The 24525-nt window shown below is 48.3% G+C and overlaps 4 protein-coding genes across 4 annotated transcripts; 1 reads left to right on the forward strand and 3 right to left on the reverse strand.

The window, feature by feature from the left end:
* The first annotated feature begins 458 nt into the window (after positions 1 to 458).
* Positions 459 to 4752, forward strand: LOC123130955 (inactive TPR repeat-containing thioredoxin TTL3). The gene is made up of 6 exons (XM_044550741.1): positions 459 to 1488; positions 2458 to 2653; positions 2776 to 2948; positions 3083 to 3419; positions 3511 to 3662; positions 4210 to 4752. The coding sequence occupies exons 1-5, from the start codon at positions 596 to 598 to the stop codon at positions 3631 to 3633; spliced, it is 1722 nt and encodes a 573-aa protein (XP_044406676.1). The 5' UTR covers positions 459 to 595; the 3' UTR covers positions 3634 to 3662; positions 4210 to 4752.
* A 3492-nt stretch (positions 4753 to 8244) lies between these two features.
* On the reverse strand, positions 8245 to 9670 carry LOC123130956 (uncharacterized). Its single transcript, XM_044550742.1, has one exon. It carries the CDS (start codon positions 9569 to 9571, stop codon positions 8651 to 8653), a length of 921 nt encoding a protein of 306 aa, XP_044406677.1. The 5' UTR covers positions 9572 to 9670; the 3' UTR covers positions 8245 to 8650.
* Positions 9671 to 19622: 9952 nt separating this feature from the next.
* LOC123128338 (PLAT domain-containing protein 3) lies at positions 19623 to 20697 on the reverse strand. The gene is made up of 2 exons (XM_044548311.1): positions 20474 to 20697; positions 19623 to 20376 (listed from the first exon to the last, which is right to left on the reverse strand). Exons 1-2 carry the CDS (start codon positions 20564 to 20566, stop codon positions 19912 to 19914), a joined length of 558 nt encoding a protein of 185 aa, XP_044404246.1. The 5' UTR covers positions 20567 to 20697; the 3' UTR covers positions 19623 to 19911.
* On the reverse strand, positions 19623 to 24202 carry LOC123128339 (uncharacterized). Its single transcript, XM_044548312.1, has 5 exons — positions 23745 to 24202; positions 22473 to 22556; positions 22075 to 22228; positions 20474 to 21913; positions 19623 to 20376 (listed from the first exon to the last, which is right to left on the reverse strand). The coding sequence occupies exons 1-4, from the start codon at positions 24091 to 24093 to the stop codon at positions 21697 to 21699; spliced, it is 804 nt and encodes a 267-aa protein (XP_044404247.1). The 5' UTR covers positions 24094 to 24202; the 3' UTR covers positions 19623 to 20376; positions 20474 to 21696.
* Between the last annotated feature and the right edge of the window lie 323 nt (positions 24203 to 24525).

Here is a 24525-nt window from a genome sequence, read left to right on the forward strand (position 1 = left end):
ACGTTTTATGAAGATTGTTGCCAACAAATTTCATGATTGCTTTGACATTTTTTAAATCACTACTTTAAAAAAGGGTGCACCTGCCTCCATGTTTCATTCGTTCCCTTCCATATTTTTTTTGTTATATACCAGTGCAACTAACTCATATAACATTCTCTTTTCGCAAAGTAAATAAATAAATGACAGCCTCTTGTGTGTGCAGGAGCAAACTCTTCACCAAAGGGGTCAATCCTCTCCCTCTCTTTCTCTTCACTATTTTCCATTGTTAATCAACAAGAAGAAATGCTTATATGAAACAGGTGTAGTACGTGTGAGTTGGAGGAGAAAAAGGAAAGAAACAGAACTTACACCAGAAGGGCCCACGAGATGAACCCCGAAAAAGACAAGGGGATTCGTGTAATATTTCCCATTTAAATTCCCCATGCTCCCCACATTCCTGCCCCAAGTTCGCGTTCGCTGCCGACCAAGACTGCGCGCAGGAGCCAACGGCCATCCCTCTCCTCCTGCCCTTCCCTGGCTCGATCCTCACCCTTCCTTCCCCGCGCGCACGACGCGCAGACCCAACCGCCGAGCGACCGCGAACTTCGCCGTCGCCATGACGGAGTCGCGGCGCGCGCCGTCCGGCTGCGCCATGTTCGGCATTTACAGCGGCATGTTCCGCCGCCGCCGCTCCGCCTCCATGTCCTCCCTCTCCCGGATCAACGGGTCCCCGCAGGCCGCCGCCGCCGACAGCGATGCCGCGCCGCCGAACCCGGCGCAGCGGAAGGCCGGCGTCCGCGACGATTCCTCCCTCGTGCCCCGCCCCAAGGTAATGCCTTTGCAGCCGCAGATCAACGGCGCGGCGGCGGCCCAGGCCCAGGCGCAGCGTCCGTCGGGCGACAAGAGCAAGCCGACCAGGGCGATGAACGGCGGGGCGAAGGCGGCGGCGGCGTCGCCCGCCGTGGAGTACACCGGCATGGCCGCGGAGCTCGACAAGATGATCCAGGACCACCAGAGGGTGAAGGGCACGACGCAGATGATGCGCGCCACCTCCGGCAACATGATGATGCACCGCAACCTGGGCAACCTGAACGCCGGCGCGTCCGCCCGCAGCTCGCTGGATCGCAGCACCAAGGCGGCGGCGGCGGCCGCGAGCGATCGGGCCAAGGCGGGGCCAGGGAGCAACGGGTACGCCTTCTCCGGCATGGGGAACATCGTGGGCAAGCCGGGCGAGCAGCTGTGCCGGGCGCTGTCGCACCGGACGGACCCGGAGAAGCTCAAGGAGATGGGCAACGAGGAGTACCGGGAGGGGCACTACGCGGAGGCGGTGGCGCTCTACGACCAGGCCATCATCATGGACCCGACGCGGCCGGCGTACTGGAGCAACAAGGCCGCCGCGCTGGCCGCGCTCGGCCGCCTCGTCGAGGCCGTCGCCGACTGCAAGGAGGCCGTCCGGATCGACCCCTCCTACGGCCGCGCGCACCACCGGCTCGGCGGGCTGTATCTCAGGTACGTACGTTCGTTCGGGCGCACGCATTGATCGCCACCCCTAATCCGATTGGTTTATTGACGCAATGCAATTCAATGCAAAATGCGCGGCCGTTCTCAGCTGCTAATTATCTCCCGTAATTTGCCATAACTGTCATCAAATGGTGACTTGATCGATCACGCGAGTAGTTTCTACAGAAATTTCACCGTGGTGGCCAATTGACTGAACTGATAATCAAGGAAATTTATGTGTAAACGTGCAGTGATATGATAGATAATAATTTTGCAACTTGAATTGAACTCACCTACACCTAGTGGCGTTTCGTGGAGAGCCACTACGTGTGCTCGACGGTGGCTAGCTAGCAACCAAATGCTAGTTAATTCCTTAACGAACAGGTTGGGGAATTAGATAATGGCGTGGCTGCTTTGCATACACATATCATCGGCGTAGCTGGATTATTATTGCTATAGGAAACGACTAACGTTCCCCGGAAGAAATGGAATAGCCCTTTTTGATAATTAGGGCCTGGATTCCTTGATCCGCAGTCTACATGTGCTGCTTAATCTATGCTATCAACATTCGGTTACTGGCTGGTTTATTTATCAGGTCTAGCATACGCAAAACCTCCCTCCTCAAATCACTCTGGGACTTTGTGAACTTTCATCCATGATTGGCGCTTTCAGTGGCTAATCACTTGCTCAACAAGCCTTCTTACCCATCTTTTTCAAGACAATGATTGGTATACTTCTAGTTAAAACCTTGCAAGATGATAGAGAATAAGTCCACCTTCATTTCATTTGTCTGCACTGCACTCTACCATGCTACATCTACCAAGAGTTCCATAATAATCCATGTCAATTCTCAGTTACTCGCACGGTGAACTATTAAACGGACCAAGAATTGTGATGTACTATGCAAGACGTTTATTTATCAATGATGAGATGATCGATTATATACTCACTAATAAATGGTTACGTGTTCGTTGTCAGATTAGGAGAACCAGACAAGGCCATAAACTACCTGAAGCAGTCGCCCATGGACTCTGTAAGCGCGGACGTTTCCCGCGCGCAGTCGGTGAAGGGCCGCATCGCCAAGTGCGGCGACGCGCGCAAGGTCAGGGACTGGATCACGGTGCTGCAGGAATCCCAGGCCGCCGTCTCCGACGGCGCCGACTGCTCCCCACAGGTCAGTACCCAGTGCCAAACGAGCACGCCATCGCCTCCTGTAGTGGCGTCAACGTTGCGCGACCAACATGACGTACGTGCGTTAGTGGCTGACACGACGTACGAACTTGACCTATCCGACAGGTGATGGCGCTGCAAGCGGAGGCGCTGCTGAAGCTGCAGCGGCACGACGAGGCGGACTCGGCGCTCCGCGGCGCGCCCAGGTTCGGCGCCGACGAGTCCACCAAGTTCTTCGGCACCACCGCCCACGCCTACGTCCTCATGGTCCGAGCCCTGGTCGACATGGCCGCCGGAAGGTCTGTTTGCTTGTGACCCCGTGAACATTTTTCACCGCAAAACTTGTTTTCCTCCCGAGTGGCATGCATGGCACTGCTTGGCGAAATGCACGTCTTGGTCTTCTGTTCTGATGTACGCAAACAAACTCGTGAAGGTTGGAGGAGGCGGTGGCGACGGCGCAGGCGGCGTGCGAGCTGGACCCGGGCAGCCGGGAGGCCGCGAGCGTGCACCGGCGGGCCAAGGCGGTGGCGACGGCGCGGCAGCGCGGCAACGACCTCTTCAAGGCGTCCAGGTTCGCCGAGGCGTGCGCGGCCTACGGCGAGGGCCTGGACAAGGGCGAGGCCGGCTGCGCCGTGCTGCTCTGCAACCGCGCCGCGTGCCACGCCAAGCTCGGCCGGCACGAGAAGGCCGTCGAGGACTGCAGCGGCGCGCTCGCCGTGCGGCCCGGCTACAGCAAGGCCCGCCTCCGGCGAGCCGACTGCAACGTCAAGGTCTTCCGTCTTCACATGCTTTCTGCTGCATTGCGCGATCGAGCTCGTTTTTCGTCAGATTTGTTGAATTTTTGTGTGTATGCTCGTTCAGCTGGAGAGGTGGGAGGCGTCGTTGAGAGACTACCAGGTGCTGATCCAAGAGCTCCCCGAGAACGAGGACGTGAAGAAGGCTCTCGCTGAGGTTGAGGCCAAGCTCAAGAGCCAGAGGAATTGATGGGGGGTATGTCTCAGCATCGACGTCAGGTAATTGCTCTCAGCTACTCCTCAGACTATTCATGCTTCAACTGCCAGTCGGTGGACTTCACCATAGTCCTAATGAAAGCGTGGGTTAGGAACCGAACGCTGTATTTTTACAGCAAAAGGAAGGGCTGCTCTTTCAAGTTGACGGAATTTGTCTTACAAAATTCAGACCCTGCACAGAATGTTGAACAGACTTGCTTGATGCTTACTGTTTGTATACTGAATAGATACTGTTCTAAGATACGTTGCATACTAATACTGGTAGCATCAAGGTCTCTTCTATAAGTTCTATTACTCCTTCAACACCAATCATCCAAATGTCGGCCATAAGAAACATACTTCAGTTAGTTCAGCACCTTTATCTTTCTTAATCGTAGTTGGTTATTCGGTAGGTGTTAGGGCATCATCAGATGACCACGCGCAGATGAAAAGAAACCAAAGGCGGTTTGAAAACCAGGGCAGATTCCTCGCCCGCGCTTACATATTCTTTAGAACAAAGCAAAGCATCGGCATGCTAGTCGTCGTAGCACTAACCTATTCTTCTCCGCAGGTTCGTTTGTTTCTGTCGGCTACCGGAGAAATCAGCACCGAAGTTCTGAAGAGAGGGCATGAACAAAGCGACTCCGCACGCGCCGTCGCGCAGCTTGTTTAAGTTAAAACCTGTGTGCCTTTTTTTGCCTTGTTGTTAATTTAAACATACAGCAAACTACAGGAAGAGGATGAAGTGATGGAACTGTACATAATACTGCTCGCTCCATTGTTGTGATGTGTAGTTAGTGAATTTGTATGAGTGTGGGGTGCCGGTGGTGGCGCCCAGGGCTTCTGAAGCTTGCCTCTGAAACAGAACGTACGGAACAACTGTACACTGAAATGGATGTTCATCCTAAGCAGAATGTCTGAATGTGTTTGGCTATACGTTTGGTTTGGGCAAGGCTCCCTTTTGCTGAAATTAGAACAGACAGCTTTGTTCTATGTGATCACAGGCTGTATTCTAGTCATGGTGTGCGCTAGTGTCTCGTGGTCTGCTGGAGTTCAAATTCTCTGTACGGTTATCAGCTGATGATTTAAAATAAAAACCTTTGATTACCCAATTTGACTAAAATCGCTTTACTGCTGTGCATATCTGAGCTTATGGATCATGGCTTGTTTCCCCCAAGATGCTTCCGAGCTATGCCTGACACTCTGCACATTGTATCTCTCTCGCCCTCAAGCTCGCCACCGAGCACGTCAGCCACTGGAACAGCGCCCATGTCCGGTTCACGATGGTCACCCATCACGGCAAGCCGGCGCCGGCCACGCCGTACAATGTCGGTCACCGAAATTCCTTCAGTTACACGGGAGAATTTTGGTACCATCCGGCCTTCGTCAAGACTCAAGAGGGAAGTGCTCGAGAAGGCCGGAGTGCCTCGTGGACGACTGATTCGCCGCCCGGTGCGACGTGCGTGTCATCAGCTCGTTGGCCGTCGCGGGTGAGGTCGTGCCGGCGCGTGGCCTCGAGAGGATGGGGTTGGCCGGCAGCTGCAAAGGACGAACTCTGCCAGCGTTGCCACGCATCGAGTTGGGTCTTGGAGAAGGAGACTGCCTCCGAGGGCTCGATCGGAACAGCTTCGATCTTTCTGGTTCGCTGGTCGCGGTTGACCGGTCCACCAATGACCGTCGACCTTTCTGAGAAATTGTGATTATTCAAAAAAAAGGAATTCACAAAAACTGTTCACGAATCTAAAAAAAAATCAGGTCTTAAAAGAAGTTCACGAACTCGAAAAAGTTACGAGTCCAAAAAGAGTTTGTGGAGTTGAAAAAAGTCAGCAAACCCGAAAAAGTTTACATGTTCAGAAAAAAAGTTTGCGGGATTCAAAAAAATTCGTGGATTTGAAAAATGTTCACGAGTTAAAAAATACTTCGTGGATATAAAAAAGTTCATGCTTTTGACAAAAAAGTTCACGGATTTAAAAAAACTTTTAATGTTTTGTGAATTTTGAAAAAGTTAACGACTGTGAGGAAAAAAGTTCACAAATTCGGAAAAAAATGTTTGCATATTTGAAAAACATTCGTGTATTTGATGGAAAATTGAAAAAAATTCTCAATTTTAAGTAAAAATGTTCTCAAAACAGCAAAGAAGTTCACGAAGAAAAGTTCATGAATTTGAAAGATGTATTCAAATTTGAAAAGCTTCATGCATTTTTTTAAAAAAGGGGAAAAGAAACTGAGAAATAAAAATAAAAAGGTAAAGAAAAGAAAAAGGAATAAAAGGCGTTCAGAAAACCAGAAAAAGAAAACCCCGGTCTTCTAGAAGCTTCCCAAAACTGGCCGGAAGTTTCCCAAAATTGGAATCACACTCTGATTAGGCACATTAGATAGCAGATATTGGTACTGCCGAGCCATCTTGTCAGCATGCGCAAATTCCATCTTCCCAACCCCCAAACCCATAGGGGCCAGTTCTTTTCAGGCAAGATTCTACAGAATCAAGGTTCTCGAAAATTCTCCCAGAATCTGTTGTCGAGTTCTTTTCAGAGATTGTAGTTTGAGATTCTAGAAACTGTTGTGTGTTGAAATGTTTGTACTGCCCTTAGACAGAATTTGTTTGATGAAATGTCGACATATTATAGCATTATTCAAGCATGAAGAAAAACAAAGAGATGCAGAAAGGAGGGCTCACCGTGAGCGTCGGCATCGAACTTTGAGGGACGGGGCTGAGGGCCGGGGTGGACTGAGGGGCGGGAGGAGCTGAGGAGGGAAGCTAGCCGGCGGGGGCAGCGACGGCTTGGCCTGGCCGGCGGCGGCGCAACAACCCTAGCCGCTGTTGTGAAGCTGACGGGGCAAGGAAGGCTGGCTGGCGGGGGCGGGTTGGTGGGGGGTGGGGCGGGCTGGCCGGCGGGGGCGGGGGCGGGTTGAAGGTCCGCTGCCCCGATGCGGTGCGGGAACTAGGCGACGAGCGAGCGGTCGGGTGCGTCAGCTCGTTGTTGGGGTCTCGGGCTGGACTGCGGGGTGGCATTTTGACCGTAAATACGTGATACAATATGTGTACGACTATACTTCGAAACGTTTACTTTTGTGGGACTAGGCAGAATTCTGAGATTGTGGAAGAAACCAGGTATTTTGGGATTTTGGGATTGCACTAGGATTCTGGAGAATCCGGTTTAGATTTTGGAAATTCAATCGAGTTCTTTTCGCCCGGGATTTTCAGGACCGAGATTCTCCATATTCTGCTCAAAAGAACTGGGCCATGTTGCAAATTACCCACCTGTTGAGCACTAAAACCATGCTGATGTTGTGGCACCACGCCTTGTGTCACCACACTCTGTTGCAAATTCTACGGGTGTGCTTAATCTATAAGCAGTGAATGTTCTACTTCTTGCCTAGTACACAGTGAGGGGGTGGGGTGTTATAGCAAAATTTAATTTGAAATATGCATTGTAGCAAAAAACTTCATCTCATTTGGCTATGAGAAATAATCGATCTCATTTCATAGATGCAACTTTGAAAGTATGGAAAAATGCTTTATAGATTACCATAGCTTGTTTTCACCCTACGATGTCGATGTAACTAGAGACTTGAATCTGGAGTATTATGAGTTTCATGATGAATGAAATTTGACGGCATGGCCCTACATTAAAAAATTTAAATTAATTCTACATAAATATACTAAGTGGTTTTTTTGTGTGCCAAAATTTGGTGTCACTCGAACTCGATAGGTTATGTCAAGTAAGATGGCTTGGTGGAATCATCCTCAGTGCGAGGAAATTATTCTACCCTAAACAGAAACACCAAGTAACACAAAAATCAAGGAAATTTTGTTTTTGCTAATCACTTTGACTCAATGAGGGTCAATGATACAATAGAGGGAAGGGATTCGGTAAATCTAACATAGAAGGGATTCGACCACTCCCCTATGCCAGGGCTACCTGGTCATCGCACCACTGGAAGAAGCAGCAATCGCCCAAGGATACCTTGGGTTATCAGAGGGGATTGCACTGCGAGAAACCCCGCCGCCGCCATCCGCTGCATGGACTTAGATTTACAGTGTCCACTAGTGACGGCGAGGGGAGGTGGGGCAGTGGATGAGGGCCGACGGTGCGAGCTAGGGTTTCCGCCGTTGTTGCCCAAGAGGTGACGTGAGGGACAAGTGGGTAAAGGCCAACAATAGTGGCACAACTGAAAGTAAGGAATGACGAAAAATGAACAACAAAGATGAAGTTGGCACCAGTCTAACTAACTTCTAATCAACCTTCCCTGAAAATGAGAGACTTCTAATCAACGTATTTGCTCAGATCCATCAGATAACATACTGACAGCGATTGCCGTATTTGCTCAGATCCATCAGATAACATACTGACAGCGATTGCAGCCGGCCATACACAACGTACAGCTCTTGTTATGAACCTGGACTTTTCTAACTATCAATCGTACTTTCAGAACCGAAGAAGTTGTCGCTGAACCCGACATCCGGCGTTCATAAAAGGACAAGATCGTTTCATTTTCTCACAGCTAATATGAGGTGAACGGTGGCATCAAATTAATTCTCCCAAGTAGTACACAAACAGAAAGCAACAAATCCTTAACAGTCAGCATACTGTGTAAACAAGAGTAAGGAAAAGCACCAGAGAATTTCATCTCAAATCCAAAGTTAAATTGCACGCTGGCTGGGAGCTATAATACACTTCACTCATATTACTCCTCACACATACTACAGGTACTACTATTCACCATGTACATAGTATATATCATAAGGTAAAAATATGGCAAGGGATCCCTAATGGTACAGCAATATCTACAGAGCAGAATTTGTTTTGCTGAGAGACCTACACGCCGGCCTTCTCTGAACCAATCCGCCACATGCTGATCGAATCCTTTACGCGATCCATGCGCAAATCGTGGTGGTAACTCTGCTCTCAGAATGAGAATCGGCGGCAGAGGATCGGGTCGCAAAATGTTGAAAAACACACACACATTGTTCGCAGAAGGAGAGGATGGATGGACGGATGGATCGTCGCTCATTTCTTCCAGCTCCGGCAGCGTAGGACCGAGTCGTCGCCGCCGACGATCCATGTCTCCTTGGCGATGTCCATGGACACCTGGAAGAAGTCGGGCGGGTACCTCATCACCACCAGGTTCTCCTTCTCCGGCTCTTCCTCCCTTGCCTTGTTGCTCTCGCTCTCGGCCTCCTCCTCGTCCTCCCCTGCGTCGGCTACTCCTAGCCTCCTCGCCAGCCCCTTCGCCGGCGCCGACCGGCACCGCATCAGCATCAGCGCGTTCGCCGGCGGCGCCGCGTCTTCTTTCTCCTGCTCCTCGTGCGGTAGCTCGTGCTCCTGGTTCTTGCGGGGAGCCCTCTTCCCTTCCTCGAGCACCATGAACCACTTGGCCAATGCGTCGCCGTGGCGCCGATCCGTCTCCTTCCCCGCGCGCCCCGCCTGCTCCTCCTCCTCCTCCTCGTCCTCCTCCCCGGAGGTGTACTCGACGACGGCGCCGGGGAACCTGCCGAAGCAGCCGGAGACGTTGAGCCGGAAGGCGCCGTGCAGGGCGCTGAGGAAGGGCAGGGCGTCCTTCTTGATCCCGAGCGCCTGCATCCACGTGGCCTTCTTCTTCCCGCCAGCACCGGCGGCCTTGGGCTTGGCCGACCGGGAGACCTTGATCTGCCCCGCGCACGTCACCTTGGGCGACGACGGCTCGTTGTCCTCGCCGACGTCCACGGCGTGGTGGCGCCGGCTCGGGTTCCTGTTGGCGGCCACCCTGAGGTGCGAGCCGGACGACGACGGCCGGGCGCCGCTGGTGCTGTGCCGGCGCTCGGAGCTGGCGGACGGCCGCGACGGGCTGCAGGCCGTCTTGGGCGGCATGAGCGCCAGGTGCGCCCGCGGCGGGAAGCAGACGAGGAAGTCGGTGGCCGTGCCGCTGCTCCCCCTCCTCCTCCCCCTCATGGCGCCTGCGCTAGCTGCGTGTGAAGCTTCTTCTCCCTCGTCCTCTCCCTCCTCTGCTCCTAGGCTCCTAGCTAGCGTCCGCTTCTTGTTGTGAGGCTTGAGGCTGTGATGAGTGACCGAGCTGTCCGTTTAGGTGGCAGTTTTAAAAGCCCGGCCGGACGACGTCCAGCTTTCGGTTGGTGCCGGAGTAAAAAGAAGAGTGCTTAAGCCCAAATAAACAAGACAAGCCAACATGTAATGTGACAGGAAAAGCTTGAGCCAAAAATGATAGCTAGCTGCAATGGCGTGTCGTGCTGCTTGGCCGTATGCCTGCGGTAAGATTAGCGTCCGGCCTCCGGCGATTGCTTTTGTGAAGTGGTCTGGGCTAAAATATTGGGATCTAATCGGGGGCCTAATTGAGGTAGTTGATCACGGGTATCTTCAAGGAAGTGGACCTTGGAGCTGTTCTACGGATACATAATCTAATCTATCTACTGGGTATCTTCAAGGAAGTGTTCGTAAAGCTACACTCCACCACCTTCCGATCTTGATCCCATCAAAAAGAATGCGCGCGTAATCTACTGTTGCATGGCGGAGGATCTATTTATGTGTTGTGTGTAAGAGCATCTCCAACAGCCGCCTAATGCGTGGCGCCCAAAAAACGGGTTTACAACGTGCAAGTAGTTTTTTTAGAGCGCTAGAAGACGTTTGCTCCAACAAGCGCTGTAAAATATGGTGCACGCGAGTCCAGCGGTCCCAATCAAGCGGTCCCATCTGCATCAGCCCAGAGTTTACAGCGCGCGCGACCGGACGCACTAAATATGCTGCGCGCGCTGCATTAGTTATAGCGCGCGCGTTTTTTGTGCGGCCGCTGGAGACTGAAAATCAGGTCCGCGCGCGCTAAAAACAGTTTTTATACCGCGCGTCGCTTATATAGCGCGTCTGTTGGAGATGCTCTAAGTGCAGCATCATCAGAGGAGCCCAGCTTTGTACTCCCTCTGTCCCATAATATAAAAGCGTTTTTTACACTATTATGGAACGGAGGGAGTATTATACAATTCTTCTTCTTTTCAATGTGCTACGTCGGCTCGATCTGTATTATACTGCTGTGGGCGCAGGTTTGTGAGAAGTGTGCAACAACGGCTTAACCTACCTGTTGCAGAAAACTGCAAACAGATGTGCAGATACAATGATAGGCTGGCGTTCAAATTGGGTGGTAATGTCACCCTACTAGCATGATCTTGCCTAGATTTGTAGATGAAATGCACCGGGAGCCACTGAACATGTGGGGACAGTGCAATTCAGTCCTCCAACTTTCAATGTGTGCACTCGAGGCAGTGAGTGAAATGCATTGAAAGCCATTGAACTTACACCATGTCTACTGGATGCACTGCAAAAGAAGGGTTATGGACCGTCGATCGACCACTTTGTAAAGTTTGAGGATGTATGGTTGGGCCTCCTTTGCGACCACGTCACACCATGATGGTGCCTACATGCGTCACCTGATCGACCATCGGCCTCTCATTCTCATGTCCAATGAGTATCCCTGGCCTTGGGATACCCGGTCCGACCGACCCGACCTGACCCAGCCCAGAAAAGCCCGACCCGACCCGGCCCTGTCTTACCCATGGGCCGGGCCTAGGCCTGCCATATTTGTGATTTTTTTGCAGAGGCCCGGTGGGTTTTTTCGTTGATAGGCCGGGCTTGGGCCTGGATTCTAGGCCCGATGGCCGGGTCGGGCTAGGTTTTTTGCGTCGGGCTTTGTTAGGCCTAGCCCGGCCTGACAAATAGCCAGGTATACCAATGAGCCACCACAACGCTAGATGGTATCTACCTCCACTACCTCTTCTCCGACGACCCGCAATGAGGAGGCAAGGCACTAAATGGTGCACTAGGGCGCTAACATGGGTGCATCGCTCCAGGAAAGGTGGGCTGAGCCGGAGAACAGAGCCATATCGTCACACCGAGGTCGGCAAAGGCACAATCATCATCTAGGTGGCCTAGAAAATGGCGCCACATTTGATATGTAGATCGGGTAAGCGGGTAGGGACGTTCTGTGAGGGAATAGAGGCAGTTTGTCGGTTAGCATAGGCATGATGAGGTCAATGTTTCATTGTGCTAAGTGTCACTTACAACTAGGCCTTGTGGGGCCAAATATTTCTGGTTTTACGAGCAAAGGGACTAGGTTTTGCCGATTTCCAAGCAAGGGAGCCACCCCTCCTGCTTCACTGTCCTCCCCTCTCACAAATTGAACCTCGCACAGCAACCAAAAATAGCCACCACCACTCAAACCCTAAACCACCACCTCTTACCTCCCTGACCTTCCTTTCCCCGGCCGCTTTTAGAGACCAGTGGCCGGGCTAAGCCCCGTCACTGGTCGATTTAGGTGTAAACGGGGAGGTCATCGCTCTGGTAGCCTTTGGTGGCGAGATGTCATTTATGAGCGGCGGCTAGAGGCAAAGGGCATGGTTGCGTAATGGTGACAATTGTGTTTTTGGCATGGTCGACAATCTCTGGTGGCGAGGTGGCGGTGCCGACGATCTTGATCCGTCTGCAGGCACGCAAGGGGCAACAGTGTCCATCTACGCCCTATCGTGGCGGTCCTCTGCTCGGGGGCATGGGTGCCGCCATGGTCCCTCGTTGTTAGGCGATTGATGCGGCATCGGCTAGACGGTAGTCACAACAAGCCGAAGTGTCTTGGACCTTCTGATCGAGCAACAACAATGGGTAGTTTGGTCGGACTATTTTGCTGCCACATGTGACAACAAAAGAGCAAGAGGATGGTGTGCGACCACAGGAGCACCCCCAATTGGGATTTTGGTGGTGTGGGTGACTTTCCTCCCCCGTTAATCTTTGTCCCGTGTGCGATGATGACCTTTTCCATTCTGGGCTTTTTGGTGGCGACCGACTCTTTGTTGTTGCTTAGCTGCCTGTTTGTGTGGGTATTTCTTCACTTGTGCGACATCTTATGCCAAGATCGTGCCACGCATGTAATTAATGGGATCGCATAAAGTGGTGATGACAACATGATAATTTCGATTTGGTGGTGTTCTTCACGAGTACCCAGTCTCAAATTGTGTGTTGAAATCTCTAGGTCTAAGCATAGTACGTTATACTTGGCAATGGCAGTGTTGTCGTGTCATTACCTTGTTGAAAGTATTGCTCGGACTTGATCTTCATGGCGAGAGCTCAGGCCTAGTCATTATTGGTTGGATCAAGCGACCTCAGCAGTTGAGCGTAGTTCACTTCCTGAAGGTGTTGTTACCGGAGAACATTTCTCACTGTTCTTGTGATGTCAAAAAATGATTGGTGCATATAGTTGTTGTAGTAGTTCGACGATCGTTGTTTTGATCACTTTGGAGATCCTTTTCTTCTGTTTCCTCTGCTTAGACATAACTTCTGTCTGATATAACTTTGCCCTTTGACAGCATGATTGTGTGTGTGTTGGTTGTATGCATTCTAATCATAAAGGGACCAAGTGTGTCCTCATTGTGTTTGTTCGTATTGCCTTGATACTTCATTTTGAGTTAATAAAAAATCCACCTTCATCGAAAAGGTTTTTCCAGTTTTCGTGCCGAGTACAATTTCTGGACTTATTAAGAGACAAATTTAAAACACGTTTGTCTTTAAATTTAACTACTCATAGTTTTTCAATTTCAACCAAACGCCCTATGCATACATCTGAAGATACCAGCATGGATGCGTCGGTCCTCATCATACGAACCTGTTGCTATCAAGTGAGGAAGCAAGTACGGACAGTTCACAGTCAGCTGACTGTGGCAATGTTCGTACACAGTAGACGTATCTACAAAGGTTTTGCCACAAAAAGAATCTAACAGACATGCTTCTCCATGCCGTGGTGGCCCAACGGGGCCGGCGTCCATCACCATGCATGGACCCCGAGCTCCAGCCGCCCCTGATGGCCACGCTCGAGCCCTCCGAGTGCGCGGTGGCGGCACACGGCCGGGCCGGCGCGGCGCCAAACCAAATAATTCATCTACCCCCCGAGCATGATTTCTCTCCCCCGGAGCACGAATTATTAGCGCTACTGCCGCGTCGATCAATACTACATGCAAACTGAACGGACGAAAACCAATCGATGCACCATTACGCATGCACTGATGCAGACCGGAGCAGCGGAGCGCTTTCCATGAGCCACCACTAGTGCTACTTGTTAATCCTCTGCAATCATGCGACGAGCTTCGCATAATGATGGTATCTCGAAGCATTAGCTAGCACTGACAGAGCACCGAGCCGCGGCTACGCTGCTGATGATGGCCGTCGCCGTGGTTAGCTGTTGTTTATCCGCGTAGCAATGATAAGGGAGAACCGGGGGAGAAGGGTTGGGTTGGTGTGTGTGTGGATTGTTTTTCTTGTGAAAGCAGGTTGGTGTGGGTGTTCATGAGTGATGGATGTGTAAAGGATTAAAGGTGTTAAATTCATTTAAGGGAAAACGGGTGCCATCATGGGAAGGGGGATGCATCACGCACACTATTGGGAGTTGAGAGGGGATGGAGGGGGTGAGCTAGCGGTTGGGCTGGCTGGCTGGACCCTCCACCACGAGCCAAGATTTGGAGCCCAACTTGCTTTGCTCCCCACGCATCGCTAGCTAGCCTACCCGGCCACGGCCAGCACGGAGGCCATCCTCTGGGGGCGCTTTCTACAGTGTTCCGGCGGAGTGCCCATTTTCAGGCTTCTGAGGGCGTCGAGGTTCGCGGTGGAACTCCATACGACCTCCGGTCCCTGCATGTGTTCTCGTTCGCCATGTCGTTGCGTGTCTCCTCTTGGGTTCTTCCTACCATCAGTTGCACGCTTCGTGGATGTTTTGCTGAGGAAAGTAGATGGAAGTCTGGCCAGTGTTTTGCGAGGAATGACCACCGTCTTTAACATGCAAGTTTAATAGTAGAAGCTTAACTGCAAAAACTGTATCATGGATAAAATTCATGAAAATCTCCTGCGCCATTCCCCACTAGCCACCCTAAGTTCTTACATATCAAGATAGAGATTTTCGATGCACACTTTCTTAAATGTCATCTATTTCCGAATAGAGGTGATAGCTTGTATGGAGTTGAGGTGATGTATTATAATACAACTAGAATTTGTTAACGTGTGCAACATATTATGTGTTTTGCTTCTTTTGGATGTGGGGGCCAAATCTGTATTTTATGTTTTGTTGCATGTTATGAATTAGAATGTGAGATAGGAAAAGGTACCGACACAAATTCAAGTATATGTTGAGGAATAGAGAATATCAACTTGTATGGTGGGATCGTCTTAGTCTATCAACTTGCAAAACGATATGGGCTAGCCCCTAAACTTTCCATGCGGGTTCGATTCGACAAAAAACAGTCTGAATCGCACACGAGCCATGCCATAAAGGGCACACTCCCGTGGCTGTTTTGTGTTAAAGCCGAACAAAATTAGTCAAATGGGTCCTTAATATGTGCTTGCCCATGTAGATATTTTGTTTACGAACCAGGGGTTTAGGCAATTCTCACTCCTAGTCTCCAAACCCTACATGCCCCCCTCAAACTGTTCGCAACGACTGTGTAGAGTTGTCGTTCGCGAGCTGGCTGGCTGCTAACCACACTAAATGGAGCCACGACATTGAGGAACATGAGATGAGCTTCCCGATTACGATAAGTTGCAGCTTGATCTTGCTACCTATTGGCCCAAATTTTGGCAGGGTTTTGGTGTAGAAAATTGCTTTTTTTTTGCACGATTGCGCCCAAAACTAGACAAATTTGATGGTTATATGTTAGTACTGACATGGACCTGTTTATCGATGTACATGGCACTTCTCTCAGATGTACCTGTACGCTCTATTTATGGTCGTCTCTACAACGTGTGGAGAATCGAGACATGTTTACGAAGGTGTGTACACGCTTGGAGAACACGGCGAGGGATACTCTTACCCGACATGGAGGGCAGCATGATCTTAGGATTAGCCCTCCCACAGATTAGGCGTCATACAGTCTTATGATTACTTGTATGTCGCTTTTTTCCCTAAGTTTGAACTTGGTTTGGATGTGTGCATCTTAGTTATGCAGAGGCCGGGTCTTAAACCTTTTAAGTAATAAAGCGCCCCTTATCGAAAAAAGTAGTGACAGGAGAAAAGTGATAGGAATGATAGTTTAGGGGTCGTGATGATTGTTGCCTTAGGTCCATGGGTGGTTTGAGGGGGTAGTACTGATGGTTTGACCAGAAGATAGAATCCTTAAGTTAATGTATGTCTTCTAAGTTTGCTAGTACGTTGATCAGATCATACCCACTCCTCCCATAGTCGGCGTGGCTTCTCTTCTCCATCAGCGGTAGCGGTCAGGACCGGAGCCAGAAAATGGTGATAGAGGGGTGGGCGCTTGAACTAGAAGTATCGATCACAATCACACTCATATATCATGGTAACTATCAGAAGGTCTAGTCGTCTAGATTCTCAAAACATGTTTGATGTTCTACAATATGAATAAAATTTTATCTGTATTAATCTGAATTTGGCTCTACACCACCATGATTAATGGTCTTAGTAATTTATTCTAAAGTAAATTGGCTACTAGTCCGAGTTGGCTTGAAAAAGTTCTCGATTGAACTCTTCCTCTTCATGTCTACATAAGTAGTTTATAGTTTTGTAGTTTTAAGACACACATCCTAACAAAATTAAATATAAAAAATGATGGTAGGAATCAAGACTAACTATTATCATGCGTACACCCACTGAGACTAATATGTTTGAGGAAACCCTCTCTCTTATCGGCCTACCATAAGCCGTTTGCACGAAAGCTAGGCGTGTACATCGCAACTCGGTGTCCACAAGCACCGAGTGGACGAGCTAAAGGCCAACGGCGGAAGACCGAACATGATGACCAGTCACATAGTTGGTTGGTTTCTCTATTTTACGCTATGTGTATGGGAGAGGATTTGTGGCACACAGGGACAGGGGCACACAGATTTGGGGCCACTCGATTGTCTTGTGATTCGCAAATTGAATTGGTCCTCCGCACGTGTTTAGGGCTTAACTCATGTAAAGGGGTCCACAAATACAACTTTTAGCAGAGAGTGCATGGCGCACTCATCCCACCTCCCATGCTTTTTTACTTTTAATTTTGAATTTATTATATGTTTTGCACAGAAAGTCCAATTTATATTTTGTTTGCATATTTGTGTTTCTTGTGACGATGGCATTGAAATAAGACCCATTTTGAATATGTTTTTGACACGGTTTTTAAAATTTTGTTTGGTTTCCATTGCTGAAACTTAGTTGAAATGAACGATAAAATCAATAAGTTTCATATCTCAAACTTAAAACCAAGTGGGGCTCCAACGTTTTGACAAGTTTTAACAGCTTTAGCAAGTTTTAAAATGGTAAGTTTCTAAAAAGCAAATGAAACTTGGTACAACTTTGTAAAACTTTACGACTATCAAGTTTTATATTTTGAACTTGGTAATTTTTTTAAATGGGAGTCTAAATTTATTGAAAATTTGTATTATTTGAATGTACTCGTTGTAACGCTCGTGAATATGCGAACGAAACTTGTTTTGGACTTCGGTTTAAAAGATACAACAAATTTATGTTTTAAGATAAAATGAAATGGCATGGGTGGTGGGAGAGTGACGCATAGCGAGTGCACTTCAAGAAAATGGGTGGTCTTATGCGTGCTACGGACGTGCGTGCCACTGCGAGTTTTAGCTATGTGGATTAATAGTTAATGGGCTTTTGCAACATTCCGCTGCCCAACTTGGAAGGGAGGGGGCAATAGCCTGTCTTTTTGAAGAAAAAAAAACAGAAAAAAAAACTAGTCAAAGGCCTGAAAGAACTAGAAAGCAAAAAAAATGAAATCAACAAGAATGAACAAAAATAAAGTCAGAACCAATTAACTGAGTCGATCCATTTGCCCTCATTGTGGGCATAGCCTTGCTTAGTTGACTCACATATCATGTATTTAGAAACATTAAATGTGTATTGAGAAATATTCAAGATGTATAAAAAATGTAGAATACTAATGAAAAATTAGACATGTGGTGACACAAGAGAAAAATAATTTTAAAAAGCAAAAATAATAAGAAACAAAAAAACCAAAGGAAACAAGGAAAGGGGATATATGAAGAAAACGAAAACAAAAAAAAAGACAAAGAAAGCCGATGCAAACTAGTGAACTAACTGACAAGAAAACACACAAAAAACTTGTCGATAGGCGACCCAAATACTGTTGCGTTGTAGGCGAGTTGTTAATAGGACTTAGTACGGGCGACATATGGGGGAGCTCAGAGAGCAAATAATCAGCGGGGCTCCTCCTCAGCTCCCAGTGTGCCACCACGTGTCCCGCGCTGGTTGCATCCTGAGGGAGCATGTTTTTTTTTGTCTTTTCCCTTGCTTTGCTAGAATTTGGTGAGAAATTTTTTTAGGTTTCACGAGTGTGCTTCTCAAAAGGAAAAAAAAATACAATTATGATTCCAAATACGGGGAAAGGACAATTTGTCTTCTATGAGAAGCACATTTGTGCTCCCCTGTAAAAAGAGAGAAACACAGCATGTGCTTCCAAAAAGAAGTGAAAACCGTAATCATCCTTTCGGGCTATGATTTCTTTCTTGTGGTTTTTATTCCATTTTTGGGTTTTCTTATTCCTGTTTTTTCTTGAAGAAAAAATATCATTGAAACATATAAAATAGTCTGAATAAACTATGAAAAAAGAGAAAACTCCTATATTGTGACAAGGTGGGGCGCATGCTGTGTGCCACTTGTCAGGAGCAAAGAAGGTGGGGAACTCCTATATTTCGCTATTATACGCGTCACGCGGTAGAAAGCAAGCAACCGGCTCCCCTCTACTCGTCAGATCTCTTTGGGTCGGCCCATCTACGGACCGGGGGCCTGTTTTTTCGTTTTTTGTCTTTATTTCTTTTTCCCTTTTTAAAATAAAAAATGGTCACGAATTCCAAATTCAGAAAAAAATAATGTTTTGGTATTTCAATAGAACTAGTGAAATTAAAAAAAGTTTACATATTCCAAATTCAAATAATTATTCTGGATTTCAGAAAAAGTTATGAAACTAAAAAATGTTTGAAATCCCAAATTCAAAAAATGTTTTGGATTTAAAAAATTGAAATTCAAAAAAGTTCATGATTTTCAAAAAGTGTTCATGATTTTGTAAAGTGTTCTAGAAATTCAAAATTTATTCACAAATTCTGAAAATCATTCTATGATTTCAAGAAAATTCATTAATTTCTAAATTTAACGAATTTGAAGAAATGGCCCTGTTCTTCGTAAAATGTTCATGAATTTGAAAATATGACCTTGTATTTATAGAAATGTTCACGAACTTGGTTTCAAAATATATTCATAGATATAAAAAATGTTTATAGACTTATTAAGTGTTCTCAAATTTCATAAAACGTTAAGGAATTTTAAAGTTTTCCCGTATTTCAAAAACAAATCACGAATTTAAAAGTTGTTTCCATATTTCGAAAAAAACACTGAAAATGAAAATAAAAAAGTAAAATAAAGGAAAAGAGAGAGAGAGAAAAAAGAAAAAAACAATGAAAAGAGTAAAAACCGGTTCGGGAAACCACAGAAAAAACACAGAAGATACGAAATGGCCAGCCCAGTACTGCAGGCGTGGATGCATGTTTAGTCGTTATCCTCGACAGGTGCGGTGAATAGGATCTGACGACATGTAGCTCTGTGGACGGACAGTGAGTCCGATTTGCGGCACGGTATTGGAGATGCCCTTAGTCGCTTCTCCATTTTTCATCTTATATTTCATATATGAAACATCTACACAGAGAATCCTCTGGGAAAAAAACTTATTTGACAGATACCCAGAAATATTTCCTCTAAATGGAGTAGTCACCAGTTGTCTATAAATTGCTCGCTGAATGATGATTCTACTCTAATGTTTTTAATTCTGATGATGAGTCGCGCGCCCTGAAAGCGTCGAGAAATCATCAATCGCCGTGGCACGCCACGCACGTTGTGTGCAGGGTGCATTGGCATTCTAGCTCGAGCTACTATCCACGCGTCCGCGCGCGGGAGCCGGACACCACGACTCGGCTACACTGCTGCACCATGGACGCAGTCGACTAGAGCTTGGAACTGAATCTACATTCACCGCATGAAAACATGGACAAAGATACACACAAATGAAGATGCCATATTGACACCATCAACGTACAAAACAGCCACCGCAACTAATCACAACTCCCACTAATGGCACACAGTACAAATCAGGTCCCCGATTATTTCGCCACCAGCAGCACGAACTCATATAGTAGTACATCTCCGGCGCGGCGCACGCGGATCACGGGGCCGGCACGCACGGCCCCGCAGCTTATTGCTACCACCACACAGTGTGAGGCCGGCGTACTCGGTCTTACTCCGAGGCGGCGGCGCCATCGGCGGGGCAGCGGTCGACGACGGCCTCGAGCTTGTAGGGCGCGGCGTCGGTGGCGAGCCACTGCTCGACGGTGAAGAGCTGCTGCGCGCAGCCGCGGTGTGGGCCGGTGACGGTGACCTCCACGTAGTTGCAGTACCAGCCGTGGTGCGCGCCGGTGCCGTCGGAGGAGACCCTCATCCGGCAGGGCGCGGTGGCCATGCACGGCCCGCGCCCGCTGAAGATGTCCAGGTTGCCGCGCTCGAAGTAGGAGTGGCCCCCCCACATGAGCCCGCCCCACGACGGCAGGTCCGAGATGGCCACGCCGTCGGCGTTGCCCGCCGTGTAGAGCTCCAGAGTGATGTTGGCGTCCGTCCCGGCCTTCCAGATCGACCCCGTCCGCACGTACACCGTGTACACGCACTCCTGGCTGTCGCCGCCCACCGCGCCGCCGCCCTTGGTCAGCTGCGGATCCGTCGAAGCCGGCAAACGAGATGAGTACACGAGCAGAGTAGTAACCATGTCAAGAGGAGAGGATGGGAGGGGGAGGATGGTGAGTCACCTTGATCTGGGTCGGGAGGTCGCGGCCGTGGGCCAGCGTGGTGGCGGAGACGGCGACGGCGAAGGCGAGGAGGAGGGCGGCGAGCCGAGCCATGGCTGGCGGACGGATCCGAGTTTGATCGTTCGTGTGGGGATGTGTGAGATTGCTGGGGGGAGTGGATGGTATAAAATGGAAGTGGGTGATGAGGCCGCGTGGGGCCTTGGCTGGCACCGTGTGCCACCGTGGCGTCGATCCGATCCGGAAAGCTTTTAAAAACTGCGCAGTTTTGTCCCTGCTCGTCTGAATTAACCCTGCATTATTCAATGGACGCATCATGGCCGACAGAGGACAGACAGGGCCGTGCCACCCGCCCTCCGCAGTTGCTCGTTCCAAATATCTGCCTACTGTTCTCATACTGAATTCGAAAGAACGATGGAATAGCCTTGAGATCCGATCACAAGTAAGTATCATGGCAGAAGGTCTTAAAGCTGAAGATCTAGAGACCGTGAAATGTCTGCAAACGGGGTTCACCTTGAGGCCCAGAACCGATCCATACATTGTGGAATTTCAAGCCAGTTAGCATGACAAATACGTACGTATGATGGACCCAACTTGGACAAGAACAAATAAAGGCATAAGCATTGGAGACCATGAACGTGTCCCAAGGGAATCCCACAAGACAGGTTAGTGGTAAGCTGCACAAATGTAGTAGTACTGATAATACGATCAGGATCGCGGCAGGACTGGATCTGTTCATCTCCGTGGGTTGCTCCCATGTTGGCCATGTTATGCCACATGCCGCCACATTACTAGACATAATTGCCTCCACACTGGAGGCTTCTATGATTAGCAAGAATGCAAAGCGAATTTCGGACCATGGGCTAAGATTTCCATGTCACCAATGCAAATAACAGCAGGAAGCACAACCAGTTCAGTATTCAGGGATTCTTCTATGATACGCAAAAATCTCATGGGAATCTCATAGGTCATCCAGTTACTGATGGGCACAGGAAAATGTCCCTGAAGCAAAGGGGCCCTGAGTAACTTACTCGAAACATGGCTGGGCTGGAAAACATTTTAACGTATACAGCTTGCGAAACTTAATCCGTGCATGTCAGAGAGCTGCAAATACAAGAAACAAAACGATGGCAATCTGGAAGCCACGCGACGCAATGGAACAAGCAAAGAGATTCGATTCTACCTAGTGTACAGACTGAGTGCACCAGCACTCCCGGTGACACCCGTCAGTCGAATTGTTGCCGCAGAGCCATCTCAGTTTCACTCTTCCAAGATGCATGTGACGACTGCCCTCTCATCCTCTTCACTTTCTCCTTGTCTTTGACAGCAGAACCCTTCTTCTTCTCCGGCTCTTTTGCCTGCACCGGTCTGTCGTTGCAAACAGGGCATACCATTCCTTGCGCGTGTGAATAGGTCTTTGGTATACCACACTGGAGGCACATTCTACAATCGGAAGAGTTAAAAAAAGCTGTCAGGAGCCCTATATAAGACATAACCAGGAATGACAACAGATTGTACAAAGAATTCAGCCATATATATGCTCGGTATGCTTTTGATTAGTTAGTTCATAGTTATACTCATGAATCAAAGTGGCCATTTGTTACCTTAGAAGCTCGGCAGCATCTTCTGGACCAGGATTTGCAGCCCCTATTTTTCTCTTTCCTTCAACTGAACCTGGAGGATTGGCACCATTCTTCGTGTCACTGGTAACTCGTTCATGACCAGCAACCAACTGTGGTTTCGCCGACACAACAGCAACTGTAGATAGTTTTCTAGTCAGATTAGCCAGGAGATAACATGAATTTGGAATAGAATAATTAGCATGAGCATAAGTGCAGTACTAGGAATTTTATCAGATGCCAGCATATATGATAAGATGCTTTACTATCTATCCCATATTCAAGCATATTAACTAGCTATATGATATTTCACAGACTAGTAACAGAGCCGATCCTATTAAAAAGGGCACAACAATGTAACTTAGATGAACATTCAACAGAACCTGGAGGATTGGCACCATTCTTCACGTCACTGCTAACTCGTTCACGGATGGCAACCATCTGTGGTTTCGCCGCCACAACCGCACCTGAACATAGTTTTTAGTCAGATTAGCCAGCAGCCAACTTGGATTCCAAATATAATAATTGGCATGAGTGGAACTAGGGACATTATCAGAAGCCAACACACATGATAAGATCTACTTTAGTATGCATCTCATATTCAAACATATTTACAAGCTATAAAATTCTGTATAACAGTACAGATCCAATTCAAAATGGCCAATTATATCCATTTGATGTCCTCAAACAGAGTATTGCAGGTTTTTGTCGACCTATTCCGTTAAAAACTGCTTGGACAAATAGTTGCATGTAAATCTTTCGTGCAAGAAGTAAGCCAGATACCCAGGTCTATAGTCCTTCTAAGTGGTCTAGCAAACACACTGAAGTGAGAGCAGGTTACTAGTTACAGCCCAAAACACATCTATGCACTTCTCGCCTTATTTTGTGATGTGAGAATGGATGCCAATTCAAACATGCAATTTCTAGCCGCAGTGCATACATAGTGCACAAGTAGCATATACCAATAATGCGACTGCAACCCTCGTCGTGTACATCAACCTGCAAGGGAGCTAATATGTTGAACGCTCAACTAAAGTGAAAGACACATGTCTTCATCTGCATAAGTGTGTTCCATAACTCTTTTCTAACCTACATAAGCTGGCTATGCCACCATCTCGGCTTCATGATACTTGCTCATAGCAACAAAGCATTATGACATGTAAAATAAAAACAGAAAATATCAGTACCTTCCCTCATTCTACTCACTTAGTCACTTATCACAAACAAAAGACTGGACAGGCCTTTATAGTTCATACAACAAGGCACCATAAACACACCAACACAACTACAGATTAACTAACTTCCAAGTAGAACACAGACCAGTGCATTGTAAGTTACTCTAGAATACAATTGAATTGACAAACTCTAAGGCTCTAGCACCGAACGGTCCATGAACTGCCAAGCAATTGAAACAACTAACCTTATAGCGATGCAATTCTACAATCAAATGCCTCGAGACCACTAAGAAAGCTGACACTATAGCAACAACAACAAAAACTCATGTAATACGCTAACTGTACTCCTTAGTTGTACCATATCTGAACAACTGGTTCAAGTTTTGCCGAATAAATCCCCATTTGTCAGTGGCAAACACAGCCAGTTTTGAACAAGCACGATAATCTGCTGGAAAATTAGCAGTAGTTTAAACGTCTCACCGGGAGGTGGCGGCTTTCTCCTCTTGGAGTCGGAGCGGTGATCGAGCACGCCGAGCGCCTCCCCGACCTCCTCGGGCTGGGCCACCCTGCGGTTGAGGAAAGCCGGGGGCCCGGAGATCTCGGCGAAGACATCTAGCGCCGAGGGCAGCGAGGAGTCCCCATCTCCGGGGCTAGGGTTTACGCGGGGGCGGGGCTTCGCAGCCGGCTTCGATGGAGCGGACTTCTCGTCTCCGTCAGATCCGGCCTCTTCGGCTGATGAGTCGCCGGAGTCGCTCAGCTCGGCGCCGGCGCCGGCGGCGGGGTCGTCGTCCTCGGCGGAGGAGTAGCCCCCTAGAAGCGCTAAGCTCATCTCCGTGTGCGTTGTTCTTGGGCTTTCCTGGCTCGAGCAGCCGCAAATCTAGCAGAACTCTCTACGGCGCGGCGGAGCAAAGGGGGCGGCGAGGTTACGCGCGCCCCCCGCTCCCTCTTGCACGCGCTTTTCGCCGGCCCATGTGCGGGCAGGGCGGGCCGCCCCCGATTTTCCTTTTTTCTATTTTTCAAATAATTCGGCATTAAAATAATGCTCGTAATTAAAAACTGGAAAAAATTGTTCGATAAATCATAACATTTTAAAAATACGCTTATGATTTTGAAAAATGTTCGGGTAATCAAAAAGCGTTTGTGATTTTGAAAAAAAAATCGTAGATTCAAAATATTGTTAACGATTTACAAAAAATATTAAGGAAATCATATAATGTACATGATTTTGAACAAATGTTCTCATATTAAAAAAATGTTTGTG

Source organism: Triticum aestivum, chromosome 6A, assembly GCF_018294505.1.
Source record: "Triticum aestivum cultivar Chinese Spring chromosome 6A, IWGSC CS RefSeq v2.1, whole genome shotgun sequence".
NCBI classification, from domain to species: Eukaryota; Viridiplantae; Streptophyta; class Magnoliopsida; order Poales; family Poaceae; genus Triticum; species Triticum aestivum.

Coding starts and splice junctions, on each gene's coding strand:
- LOC123130955 (XM_044550741.1), top strand. CDS start 596: ATGACGGAGTCGCGGCGCGCGCCGTCCGGCTGCGCCATGTTCGGCATT. Junction 1,489..2,457: donor CTCGGCGGGCTGTATCTCAG/GTACGTACGTTC, acceptor GTTCGTTGTCAG/ATTAGGAGAACCAGACAAGG. Junction 2,949..3,082: donor GTCGACATGGCCGCCGGAAG/GTCTGTTTGCTT, acceptor AAACTCGTGAAG/GTTGGAGGAGGCGGTGGCGA.
- LOC123130956 (XM_044550742.1), bottom strand. CDS start 9,571: ATGAGGGGGAGGAGGAGGGGGAGCAGCGGCACGGCCACCGACTTCCTC.
- LOC123128338 (XM_044548311.1), bottom strand. CDS start 20,566: ATGGCTCGGCTCGCCGCCCTCCTCCTCGCCTTCGCCGTCGCCGTCTCC. Junction 20,377..20,473: donor ACCTCCCGACCCAGATCAAG/GTGACTCACCAT, acceptor ACGGATCCGCAG/CTGACCAAGGGCGGCGGCGC.
- LOC123128339 (XM_044548312.1), bottom strand. CDS start 24,093: ATGAGCTTAGCGCTTCTAGGGGGCTACTCCTCCGCCGAGGACGACGAC. Junction 22,557..23,744: donor GAGAAAGCCGCCACCTCCCG/GTGAGACGTTTA, acceptor AACTATGTTCAG/GTGCGGTTGTGGCGGCGAAA. Junction 21,914..22,074: donor GATGCTGCCGAGCTTCTAAG/GTAACAAATGGC, acceptor TTCCGATTGTAG/AATGTGCCTCCAGTGTGGTA.